We start from the raw sequence: 12277 nt of genomic DNA, 5'->3' as shown, positions 1-12277 counted from the left end.
TCCTAGTTCTAGCAGTCATTAATTTGCTCCTCAGCGCTGATTAGCTAATCCTGGCTGCCTTGTGGCAGTTTGCAGGAAAACACCGGGCGAGATGCGGCTCCGTTTGCCCGAGCTGACAGCGGGGCGACGGGATTGAATCCTGCAGGGCCCACGGTGCTCCAGGAGAGGAGTGGGGAGCTCTGGGAGGAAAGGCTGGGGAGGTTATTTATGGAATCCTGGCATTTGGGAAATATCAGAGGATGATGCTTTCCCCTGCTCTGCGCAGGGCGTGCTAGTTCGTTACACCGAGACTAATTAGCTGGGCTTTAAAATTGGGATTGAAGACAGGGCTGCAGTGTCTCTCAAAAATCCCCAGGTGCTGCCCCATTTCTGCTGGCGTCCCTGCGGGATGCGGCAGTGCCATGGGTGGGAAACCGAGGCACAGCCCTGGGGTGTTTGCAGAAGGGGGCTCACAAAGAGCAAGCCTCCATGGTGGGGCTCTCTGGAAGGGGGTGAGGTACCGGGTGATTGCTGTGCCAGGCCCTGGTTTGTTACTTGGCCTAACGCTGTTGCAGTCCCACGTGCTACTGGGGTGTCCCCAGACGGGACACGGCCTCCCTGGGCTGAGTGCTGCCGGTCACAGGAGCGTCACCTCCTGACGTGTGAGTCCCCCAGGCTCAGGGAAGGGGCTGTGCAGCTCCCTGTGATCCCATTTCTCGCTTTTTTTTTTTTTTTTCAGATCAAATTCCCCAAGCGCAGGGGGAGGATCCTTTTAATTTTCATTTGTTTCAAGGCTGTACGTGGCTAATAAGCACGACAGAAGTGTGCCTGGAGTGCAGCAAAATGGCCTACTTAGCTGCAGGAGCAGAGCAGGCTTTTTGGTCATGCTGAGCCCCGGGGGCTCAGGGCACGTGGTTTCTGGAGCTCCTCTTGAGAAGACACGCAGTGGTGTTCTGTGTGAGGGATGGCTGCGAGGAGGACTTGCTCCAGGCTCCTGTGGAGGGAAAGGCTCTGCGTGGGACGGGCTCACCCTGCCAGCAGCAGCCAGAGGTGGCCGGCCAGCTGCATGCCACGCTGCATTAACACCACCTGGAGGTGACACGGGGACTGTTGATGCCACGACTGCGACATCTGGACGAGGTGCATGTGTTAAGTCCGCCTCAACGGGACAGGTGGGAACAAGAGGCCTGCTGGGCTGAGAAATCTTCCCCAAAGGAGCTGAATTTGCCCAGAAGGTCCCCAGAACACTGACAGTCCTCATGTTAAAGCCGGCCACCTTGCCAGAGAGCTCACCAAAAGGACTCAGCAGAGGAGGAGCAGCACTAGATCAGTTTGCTGGGGTGTGAGGAACATGGGACAGGGCTGAGCGCCCACGGGTGGGCAATGAGCTGGGGCTGGGCAGAGATGGTAACAGAGCTGCCAAAGCAGAGACAGCTTTCAGTTGTCTTTAATTGGCTGTACCTGGTGTACTCAGCTCTCCAGGGATCCAACCTTCCCTCCACCTATTTCCACGTTACTTACTGTGGTTTTGTCTTTGGTTCCAAGACCACAGTAGCAGCAGAGCATGGAGTCTCGTGTCTTGGGCCTGAGGAAGATGGGAGTCCCCAGGAGCCTGAGAGAGAGCCAGCAGCGAACCTCTGCCTCTGTGCTTGCCTCCTGATCTTTTTCCCAGCCAGCTGAACACTCCAAACCTTGCTCCACAAACGCAAGCAGATTGCCTGAGAATGCACTCCACTAGAAAGCACAGCTGCAGTTCAGCAAGATTTGTTCCTGGGCACTGATCCTTCCTCCCACCAATCTCATTTATCTTACTGATGCTAATACCATGCTTCAGACTTTGTTTTAATGACAAACAAATCTTAGTACTCTCGGAGGCTGGGAGCCCCCTTGGTGTCTGTCTACACAGATACCCACCACAATGGCATCCACCCCCGTGCTGCTTGGCGGCACTGACCATCTTGGCTAGCAGTCCTGGGATTCAATGCGGTGGATGCTGTCAGACGTCAGGGAGTCAAAAAGGCAACAGAGCAACTCTTTAGCCTGGGGAGAAAAGGAGGAGGGTGTTGGGGGAAAGCTGTGATTTCTGTGCATCGCAAAGAAACTTCTTTTCAGAGGTAGGTTTCCTGCGCATGACGCAGGCAGGCAGCACAGTGAGGGTATTTACCGGGTAGCGGTGTTGTGGATTGGATTAATCCCTGCACAGAGGTAACTAAGCATCCCGTAGTATGAAAAATCTGCTACTTGTTACAATTGTTTGGCCATTCTCAAGATTTTCAAGGAACTGAAAACGAATATCATGTGAAGTGCCAAGTGGGACTCCCCACTCCAAATCTGACTCCCTCCCCCTGTCTGCTTCTGCCTCACCTTCCCAAATCTCACCCCTGGAAGCACAGAATGTCCCGAGTTGGAAGGGACCCACAAGGATCATTGAGACCAATGCCTGCCTCTACACAGAACCATGCAAAAACCAGACCCGATGTGTGACAGTGCTGTCCAAATGCTCCCTGAGCTCCTTCAGGCTCATTTCCCTGACCATGTCCCTGGGCAGCCTGTCCCAGTGCCCGAACACCTCTGGATGCAGAACCTTTTCCTAACCCCCAGCCTGACCCTGCCCTGTCCCAGCTCCATGTTGTTCCCTTGGCTCCTGTCGCTGTCCCCAGAGAGCAGAGCTCAGCGCCTGCCCCTCCGCTCCCTGTGAGGGAGCTGCAGGCCGCCATGAGGCCTCCCCTCGGCCTGCTCTTCTCTGGGCTGAACAAACCCAAGGACCTCAGCTGCTCCTCATACATCTTCCCCTCCAGACCCTTCACAACTCTTTGTAGCCTTCCTTTGAATTATCTGTAATACTTTAATGTCCTTTTTATACTGTGGTGCCCAACCCTGCACGCAGTGCTCGAGGTGAGGCGGCACCAGGCAGAGCAGAGCAGGACGAGCACTCCCTGAGCAGTGCAGTGCCAGCCTCGGAGCACCCCAGGACACAGTTGGCCCTCCTGGCTGCCAGGGCACACTGCTGGCTTGGGTTCAACCTGCTATCAACCAAAACCCCCAGATCCCTCTCTGCAGAACTGCTCTCCAGCCTCTCATCCCCCAGTCTGTACGTACAGCCAGGGTTGCCCCTCCCCAGGTGCAGAATCCGACACTTGCTCTCGTTAAACTTCATGCTCTTTGGCACAGTGGCTTCAGAAATAAGGTGGCCAGCTTAGCAGCAAGACCTTTGTGACCTGCCCGTCATTCCGACTGTGCTGATGAACAGCATGTTCCCTCATAGCATTAACCATACTGTGCTGGCAGTGCACCCCATGCAGCCCTCGGATCCTCCTCCTGCCACTACTCTGCCTCTCCTCAAAGCTGCTTTTAGGACTCTTACAGGAGAGCAGCCCTCCTGCCGAAGGGCTCAGGATTGTGCCCAGGATGTGTTTTGCCTGTGTTGCTCTGCTCCACTCCCAGCTTTTGGCTGTGTCTGAAGGGAGGGAGGTGCTGGAGCAGCCGTCGTAGCTGCTGACATCTGCTTGAGGGCTCCAGGCAAAGCAGAGGGATTAGCACTCCCTGTCAGCAGAGGCTCAGACACACATCCATGGGCTGCTGCTGAGGAATGTGCAGAGACCCTGCTGTCTCCTCTTCTGACCTGCTAATGGTGGCAGGTCAGTGACGTGCTGCACCACTGCTGAGGGACAGCCACCCTGGCCTCATGGCCCTGTCCCAGCTGCAGTACAGAGAGCTGCACGCAAGGAGAAACTCTGCCAAGCCACAGAACATCTGAGTCCTGAGGTATCGTAATGCTGTTTGAACACAGCACTCCTTGACTGCTCTATTTTCTGGAGAGATTCCAGCCCTGTCCAGGTGTGGGGACATCCAAGACCATGTCACAGAGACCCACTGGAAATTCCAGCCCCTAACGGTGACACCAACAAAAAGTGGCGCTATCACTTCCAGATATGAGCTGGTCTGTGTGTGGTGAGATAAGCTTGCATGGGGAGCAGGCATCTGCAGGGTCACTGCATGAGGATAAGGCACTTCCAAAGTGTGAATTCATCTGTTCCTAAGGTCAATGTTTCAAATAGGGCAGATGAAACGTGCAATAAAAATGCTTGCTTCTCTCAGCAGCTACAGAAGGGGGCAAGACAACTAGCCCAGACATAGATGTCAGCACAGAAACAGTAAACATTTGGAAATCTGAATTCTCATCCCATTGCCTAGTCCCAAGTCACACAGGGAGCAAGTATAAAATTCCTTTTCAATTCCATGGCTTGACTCCACCAGTGAACAGTACAGCTGTGCTGAAACCATGAGGATTTGAAATCCATGTTCACTTAACCCTCTTGAACTTTGCCTGATATCATGTTGATGATCATTAGCTTTGACCTGGAAAGCCCAGCTGACATTTCATAAACTCATTAGCACGAGATCAGAGGATCAAACATGGTTTCTAGGGACATCCTTTGAGTTACAATCATTCCCCAGTGAGCTTGCTCCTCAGATCTTGCTCTGTGATTTCTAAACCCACCCTGAACTATGGAGCAAAAGGCCCCTTTGAAAATAAACACCCCTTGCTGCTGTGCTTCTTGCAACCCACGCTGAGAAGTGCTGCAGCCACCACTGTCCCAGGGCTAGACTTGTGGTCTAAGCTCTGAACTGCTGTGAATAGCCCCTGCTTCCAGCAATGCCAGAGGGATTTGATTCAGCGGCCCAGACTGCTAAAAGCAGGGAAAAGGGCTGAGCGTATTTGCTTTTTATCTTATCTATCACAGAAAGTACTATAAACCTCGTGCTGATAGGCTGATTCTCCGTGGCCGTGAAGCAGAAAGGATTTTGTGTCAGCCAGAGATATGCAATGTCCTTTTCAAAGCAAATCAGAAGCCAGCCTGGCCTGGCTGCCCTGTCACATTACTTGGCAACAGACGGGCACGCTGGCAGCAGTACGCGCTGTGCTGTGACAGCCTTGCAGCTATCGCAGGGTTGTGCAGGCAGACCTTCCAGGCACTGCAGCACACACAATCCCAGCTAAACCCCGGGAGAAGCTCGCTGCACTTTAGAGAAAGCTGCTGAAAACAGCAGCTGTGAGACTTTTGGGGAAGTTTGGGGTAGTCTTGCTTGTGTTACAGGCAGGAACACAGACTTCAAAGAGGGCTCTGTGTCTTTTCAGGTTCAATCCTTGGAGCACTGGTACTGAAGGCAGCAGCTCTGCAACATTATGTGAAGTTACAAACACATCTAACTCTCTTAGATGAGACCAAAAGGGATCCAGAGGAGAGGCTTGCCTACTTGCTACCCTTTCTCATTCTCCCAAATTCTTTCTATACCTCCTAGTCCCAACTCTTCAGGCACTGCCTTCTTTATTTGTTTCATACTAAACTTTGATGATTACAGACAGAATTTTAAAGATATTTGTTTGGTTTATTTCCATTAAGTGCTCAAATGTCTTTAAAAACTGGGAACTTAGTGCTTCCTTTCTTGGGGCGAGCTACTGAGAGAAGACTCAGCCAGCCCATCCCTGGAATGGCTAATGGTTTAGTTTGGCATTTTCCATTTGGATTTGGGTTTCTGAAACATGACTTCTAGAACATAGGACACGTGACAGCATGGCAGTAGGGCTGAAGGAACCTTTTCTGTCTTATTTTTGATGAAATATCACAGAAATCTTATAAAGTGTTGATTCTTCATAAAAAAAAAAAAAAAAAGTAACTGAAAACTGAAAAAGTCTGCAGAAAATATTGAATCTTTATCAAAATCTCCAAATATTTTGATTCAAAGTAGTGATACCAATGTAATGTGGAAGCCAGTTTGACAGGCTTTTGGTCCTACCTGCCATCATGCACTGAGCTCTCAGTATAAGCCAAGGCTTGGGGCTGTCATGAAGCAACATTTACATCTCACACAAGTTGAAATTTTCTTTTAAAATTCAATCAATTTGGACAAGTTTCATCCACCACAGGAGCACAAAGGAACATATATTTGTATTATAAACTTCTCTACTTGCCTGTTTCTCATTTTGGGGATAAAGGAGATGCTGTGCAGTGTCCAGTAGTGACTGCTTCTGCCAACAGACACTGGGGGTAAAGAAAAAGAGAAGCCAGTGTTACTTCGCCATCTAAGCTGTCGGAGACTGCTGATGACCTAGCTTTAAGGAGAGCTATGCTGAGTGCCAGCAGCTCTGGCCATGTGCATCTGTTACTGAACTTCTTTACACAGATAAATCCTGGGTTTTACAAAGCTTTGTATAAATGGATTTGGATTCTTAAAATATAAGCCTCCAAACAAACAGTAATGACCTGTTGCATAATGGGGTCTCTAGGGCAGTGGGAAATGCACGTACATCTAGATGTTTAAGATCTCTGCAAGGGCCTTTTTCTCAACTAATATAATCTGCATGTTTTTCCAAAAACCTACGACTTTCTAATCTGCCTTTGACAACAGCTCTGCTTCACTAGCCCTTGTTTTGCTTTGGTCTCCCTCAAGCTACATGAGTTGACCACAAGACATAGGCAAGAGAGATTTAAAGGCAAGATACAAATTTCAAAATTGCCTTTTTAACTAACTCCACACACAGGCAGAGTCTTCAGCTTCTAGAACCACTCCCTGCCCCCATATCCAGGTATTGTGCTTGGCAACAGTTTTCCCTTCAGTGGTTTTCAACAGCTCCAGGATTTTACATCTCATGCGTTCATCTTTTGATTTCTACACCTCCTTTCCCTCCAAAGCCTCCAGAGATGAGCTTCCTATAGGGATAACATCACTCCCTGCTAACAGCAATTAACATTTGGTAAGAATGTTTCATCAGACAGAATAACATCCAGCTAAGTTCCTTAACACTTGGCATTTGTTCTGATTGCACTGCATTATCTAGAAAGGGGAAGGTAGAGGGTCTAGTCTGCACTCTGATTTTCTTCCAGTACTGCTACATTTTCTGTGAGCTTTGGTCAAACTCTGCTTGCTGAGTTCCACACGTTAACTAGATGAATTTCTAAAGACCCTACACAACATACTTAGGTCCTAACAACCTTAGGAGCACCTCAAAGTACTTTTTACAAGCTCAAATAACCATGCAGGAGTAGTTCCTAGCGTGGTCACTATAAAATATGTATCACTTATTACAGAACTAAATCTAGTTTGTCACGCATAAAAAGCAGAGCACGCCTTTCTTCTAGTAGCTGCTTTGAATCTACTTGTAAATTCTTCCCTCGGCCACCCTGCAGCTAGGAAGTCTGGCTTTAAAAACAAGTTATGACAGGGTAAATTCAAACGTTATATATATTGGAGATCTAGGCAACTGGATGCTAACAGAACAAGAAAGATGTCTCACATCAATTTTCTTTGTGTGTGTGTCACTTCCTTCTCTTGATTCTCCCCCATCCCAGTCCCCACTGCTCCTGGGCTGTGCTTCAGCTTCCCCTCACCTCTTCCAAACACTTACTTCACTCTGCCCTGTGAATTACCCTTGGCACCCTCCCAGATTCCTACTTTGGCTCTGTTCTTTGCAGCCAGCCAATCTCACGGGCTGCTTTTGTGCCCCCACCTGCATAAATTTTGTCCCCTTCTCTGTTCTTCCTGCCCTTTGGATCTGAAATAAGCCATTTATAGACATCCAGAGAACAGAGTGCGCGGGGTGGGCACTGCTGCTGAACACTAACCACTGCACAGTTACGAGGATCTGTGTCTGTCTTTAAGGCAGCTGCTCTGCACAGCACATCCTCCAGTGACTGAATGTCTTCTTGATGTGCCACTGATAGAGCCGGCTTAGGAAAGTTTTAATATGCTCTGAACCGAGAGCAGTTACACTGGCAGAGCCTGCATTGTTCCTCCCAATACCTGACTCCTCCTTCTTATCACAGCCCATCTCTGACATCATGTCCAGGCTTTCATACAGATGGCAATGTTTTCCCCGTGGCACAGAGCCTAAGTGATGTGGCTCAGCTGTGAATCAGCTCCCAGGGCCACAAAACAATCTCTTACACCCTGGTGCTTCAGCAATGCAGCTGAAATGCAGGCCAGAGCCCGTGCAGGTAGTGGAATCCCGGCCTGCTGCAGTAAGGGTGAGATAAATACACAGCGATCTGTTCGGTGCAAGAGCGGTCACGTGGCTCCTGCTGATGGAGCCATAAGTGTAATTAACCTCAGATGTTATTTTGAAATGTTTATAAACTAGGCAATGCAGATGCCTTAGCATGAAGTGTCGTTATGAGACACTAGCTCAGACTGGCTGTGTTTTCAAAGATATTTGCAAAGTTGATTTTAAACAGTATGATAGCTTATGGCGGAGGAAGCTTACCTGTTGGCTGAAGCTGATCTCCCCAAGGATCAATGCCTCTCCACCTCCCCATCCTCAGGCAACACTTTGCTGCCCCTCCCTTCCACATGCATCATTGATCAGGAAGAAAAGTATTATTCTTGTAGAGCAAGTTTTAAGCGGCTGCAGGATCACCAGTTCTGGCACCAGGGCTAAAGGCAGAGCGGATCCTGCCATTTGGGAGTGCCACTGTGATTTACGCACATGTGTTTTGCAGTTTGGCAAGGAAGTTTATGTGCTGTACAGGCAGCCATACAGGATGAGGGACACAGCTGAGACTGGCCATGTCCACATCTATTCCTCCCCACTTCCCTCTCAGCCCCTGGGCTCACTGTGAATGGCAGTGAGAAGCCACTGTGATGCCTGCTCTGTGGGGGCTGCCTCCAGACTGGCAATCTTAAAACACATCAAGTTAAACCTATAGAAGGGGGGAGCACTGTGTTACAGATCGTGTTATGCAGTGCCCAGACTCTGAAAGTCTGGGAAAAATAAATAGGGGGAGATCCTGTATTGGCTCCCAGCCCTGCTGACGGCCACTCTCCCAGAACTCCCTTCAGCAGTGATCTTTGGGGCTCCTGATGATCACTTTTTCCTGTGAAGCAGGAAAAGGGTAGAAGGAAACTCACTTGAAAGATCAGTTGCTCTTTGTTTTCCCTTAGTGCTGTACCTTGTTGGATGGAAGATTTAGGATGTAGCTTCCTAGGGTGGGATTTTAAACCAATAGGAGCAATATCCACATTTTGTCATTAGCTTAAAAGCATATTTGAAAACATGCTACAAAATTTGTTCCACCTGCCCTTCCCAAGTGCAGCCTTACAGCTGAGCACCGTAAAATTAGATCAAAGTATGAGAACTCCGAGATGTCTACCAGTTCAAATGTTTTGATTTGATCACCTTGATGCCTGTAAACTCCAGCATCCTTGAATTCTTATTCCTGCCCATTGACAGTGTCTGGAAATCCTCCTGATGGAACAGCCAAAGTCATGGCAGCCTTAGTGGCACAGCTGCTGGACTGCTCTATACTGACTGTGTCAGAAAACAGATTCTCTTGGCTTTCTTTCCCAGAGGAAACCATGTGCATGAACTACACATCACTTTGCCAAATACCACCCCCTGTGCAAGGAAACTTTCCCTCTGGGAGACAGTGGGTTAATTGGCCTGATAATCATTCTATTTCACTAATCAGTCCCTGTAGAGGGGTTCTGTTTGTTTTACCAGGCCTGTAAATCCTCTACCCAGCATTTGTGGTGATTTATTTAAGAGGCTGATTTTTGATTTTGCTCTCTGGTGTTTATTTTAAGCATTTTTTTTTTTCATAACAAACACAGAATCTGCTAAGATATTTCTCCTAGGAATTTTATTGATTCAGCAGGTCTATTCCCAATGTGAGCCCTTATTTTAGAGAACTCCCTGTATTTGTGGAACGATGTTGCTAAGTCTTACAGACACTCCAAGTCCTTAACAAACACCACAACTTAGTATTTAACATCCTGAGCATGGGGCACACGGACTTGAGACTAAGGAATGCTCTGAGATATCAACAGATTAAAAACAACACAGCTTAGGATGAACACATCACCTTTGAGTGGTACCTAACATCATGTGAGTCTAAACCACAAGAGAATTACAGAAACGAAGATCAGCTGTCCTTGTTCAGATCGCACACTATATGGTAGAGAGTTGAGACAGTGGTGAAAAAGTGCTGTTAAAGTGATATTGTTCCTCACTTACCTGTCCAGCAGGGAGTCGAAGCAAATGACCGCATTGTCTCGCTCTGCCGCTAACACCAGACACAAACCGTCCATTAAAAGGGAACACTACGGGAAGGAAGAACAGAGCTTTGGGTTGCTATCCACTTAAATAAGTCTGTAAGCCTCACTGATGAGCTGCTGACAGCACAGATAACTGGTTGTGTGCTGTGTGAGGACAGGAAAGACAGACACAGATTCTTTCAAACTGAAAGAATATCGCGTCTGGACCGTTAGTTAACCCATTCCTGTGGCTTGCTATTATTCCTGTTCCCATCCCTCAGAGTGAAAATAAGCAGGTTGCTTAGAGGTGTTAGTCTGTCACTAAGTCTGCTGGAAGCAGGAATATGGAGATAACTGTAAATGTTTGAGATACTGTAGCAGAAACACTCATTACTTGAAGGAGCCCATCTTCCTTCTGGCAAGGGAACACAAATGCTGTAATGTTCACCTTTGGCTCAGCAGTGCCAAACCCTCCTGGAGACATGCCAGCTCTGCCCAGAGTAATTCATCTCTGACAGGAGGAAGCGTTTCCATCGCCAGGAGAGCAGTGCCACTGCTGTGGCTCTCCTTCCCACACGCTGATTCGCTTTGTCCTTCCTAAAGAGGTCTGCACATTCCTGTGCGCAGAGGGATGGCATCCTCAGGGGAACCACAGGAGAAGAAAGTAGTGCTCAGACTAATTGGATGCTAGATGTAATTGCTATTCTGTACAGCTGTACTTCAAAGGGATGCTGTCAGTTTAAAAAATCACAACCTAAAAAGATCTTACCTGCTTTTATTACAGGTAACACCTAAGACTCTCATAAGAACTGAAGGGATAGGAACACAAATGTTTGTGTTTTTTTCATAGGAACCGCTGTGTGCCTCTAACAGCCCCGTGTTGATCACTACTTCCAGTATAAGTAGTTTCCCTTGGTGTTTACTCTCTGCTCCTAACAGCACTTTCTTGTGCATTCCACCTTACTGCTTTGCTCTAGCAAGGTTCCTGAAATGCTGGGCTTATCCTACATCAAGTACAAAGAGAAAAACAGTTCAGGCACAGTGCTGCACTGATGTCAAGTGATGTATTAGCTCGCCCCAGAAGCATATCTTGTGCTTACACCCCGTGAGCACTTGCTTAAACCCAATGCTGGACTGCGGCTTGAGTTGTCATCACCAGCAGAATGAGACACAAAATTAAATCTCTGCCCAGAACTCCAGGGCACCATCCAAAGAGTGGAAGGGTTATTTAACATCGTAGAAGAGGATTAATGGGGTGCGATTACAGGAAGGGAAATAGAAAGTGCTGTATTCTGTCTTGTTCTTCCAGATAAATACAGCAGAACATACATAATAGCAGCAACTGCTCACTGATAGGTGAATGGAATAAAATGTCTAGTGGGGATGAACCATTCACAGTAAGGATATGTTTGAACATAACAATGTCAAGTTTAGGTGTCAGTGAGCTAATGGAGATAGAGGAACACTAGGTAGGAACGAGCTAGCAAGGCACGCTGCCCAAATTACTTACCAGCATATTAGAGACCAGACTGCAGTGCTCTGCTAATGCTGCTACCAAAACTAGGCTGCCCAGAACTAGCCCGGACATCTTAGCACAGCACTGCATCAAATGACTCTTCTTCCACAGGGAAAGAAGCAAAACAACTCCAGCTGTTTCATACCTTTGCTGCAACACTGCACTTTGCCCTGCTTAGTATCTCAGAGATGCAATGAGCTTGTGGTGCGTCCAGGACAGTGAGGCGTACTCCAGTCATTGTGAAATCTTTGCCAATAAGCTGATCAAGCAGTTCAACATAAGGTGGGTCTGACCCCCGCAGGATGATCCCAGGCAAGACGAGGCAAGTGGTTTGGCAGAGGTTATCAAGCAGTGGCTGATCTGATGGGAAAAGATCAAAACATAACAGATGCTTGCTTTATACGTACCCCTGCCAACTGCTAGCCCTCTAAGTAATTCTTCCCTGCCACATACAAGTAACTGGAAGATCAGAGGCACTCAGGCATTGTTATATCATTTGGGATGTTCCCAGATGTGATTGCTCATCCCAAACTGTCAAACTGCTGTATGCCTACGTGTACGTTTCTGGAGATCACAAGACAGCAGTTGTGACCCCATTTCAGGAGTCAGACAAGGACAGCTGCTGGTTTGCTACAGCAGACACTATTCCATTTAATTTCTTCCACACAAAGAAATCTGTTAATCCAGCCGCTTTTATAATCCAAAATGTAATTCTCAGCAACATACATAAGATTTAATGTATTTCATATT

The 12277-nt window shown here is 48.0% G+C and overlaps 1 protein-coding gene across 1 annotated transcript in view; it reads right to left on the bottom strand.

Moving 5' to 3' along the window:
• Positions 1-1804: 1804 nt before the first annotated feature.
• C15H16orf71 (chromosome 15 C16orf71 homolog) overlaps positions 1805-12277 on the bottom strand; it is a 95237-nt gene continuing 84764 nt past the window's right edge. The window contains exons 26-29 of the mRNA XM_032197773.1: positions 11673-11887; positions 9992-10077; positions 5954-6023; positions 1805-2019 (exon numbers count right to left, since the gene is read on the bottom strand). Coding sequence (XP_032053664.1) covers positions 1942-2019; positions 5954-6023; positions 9992-10077; positions 11673-11887 — 449 coding nt within the window. The 3' untranslated portion in view covers positions 1805-1941. The remainder of the gene's footprint in view (positions 2020-5953; positions 6024-9991; positions 10078-11672; positions 11888-12277) is intronic.

This window comes from Aythya fuligula, chromosome 15, assembly GCF_009819795.1.
Source record: "Aythya fuligula isolate bAytFul2 chromosome 15, bAytFul2.pri, whole genome shotgun sequence".
NCBI lineage: Eukaryota > Metazoa > Chordata > Aves > Anseriformes > Anatidae > Aythya > Aythya fuligula.
This window is presented reverse-complemented; position numbering and strand designations above follow the sequence as displayed.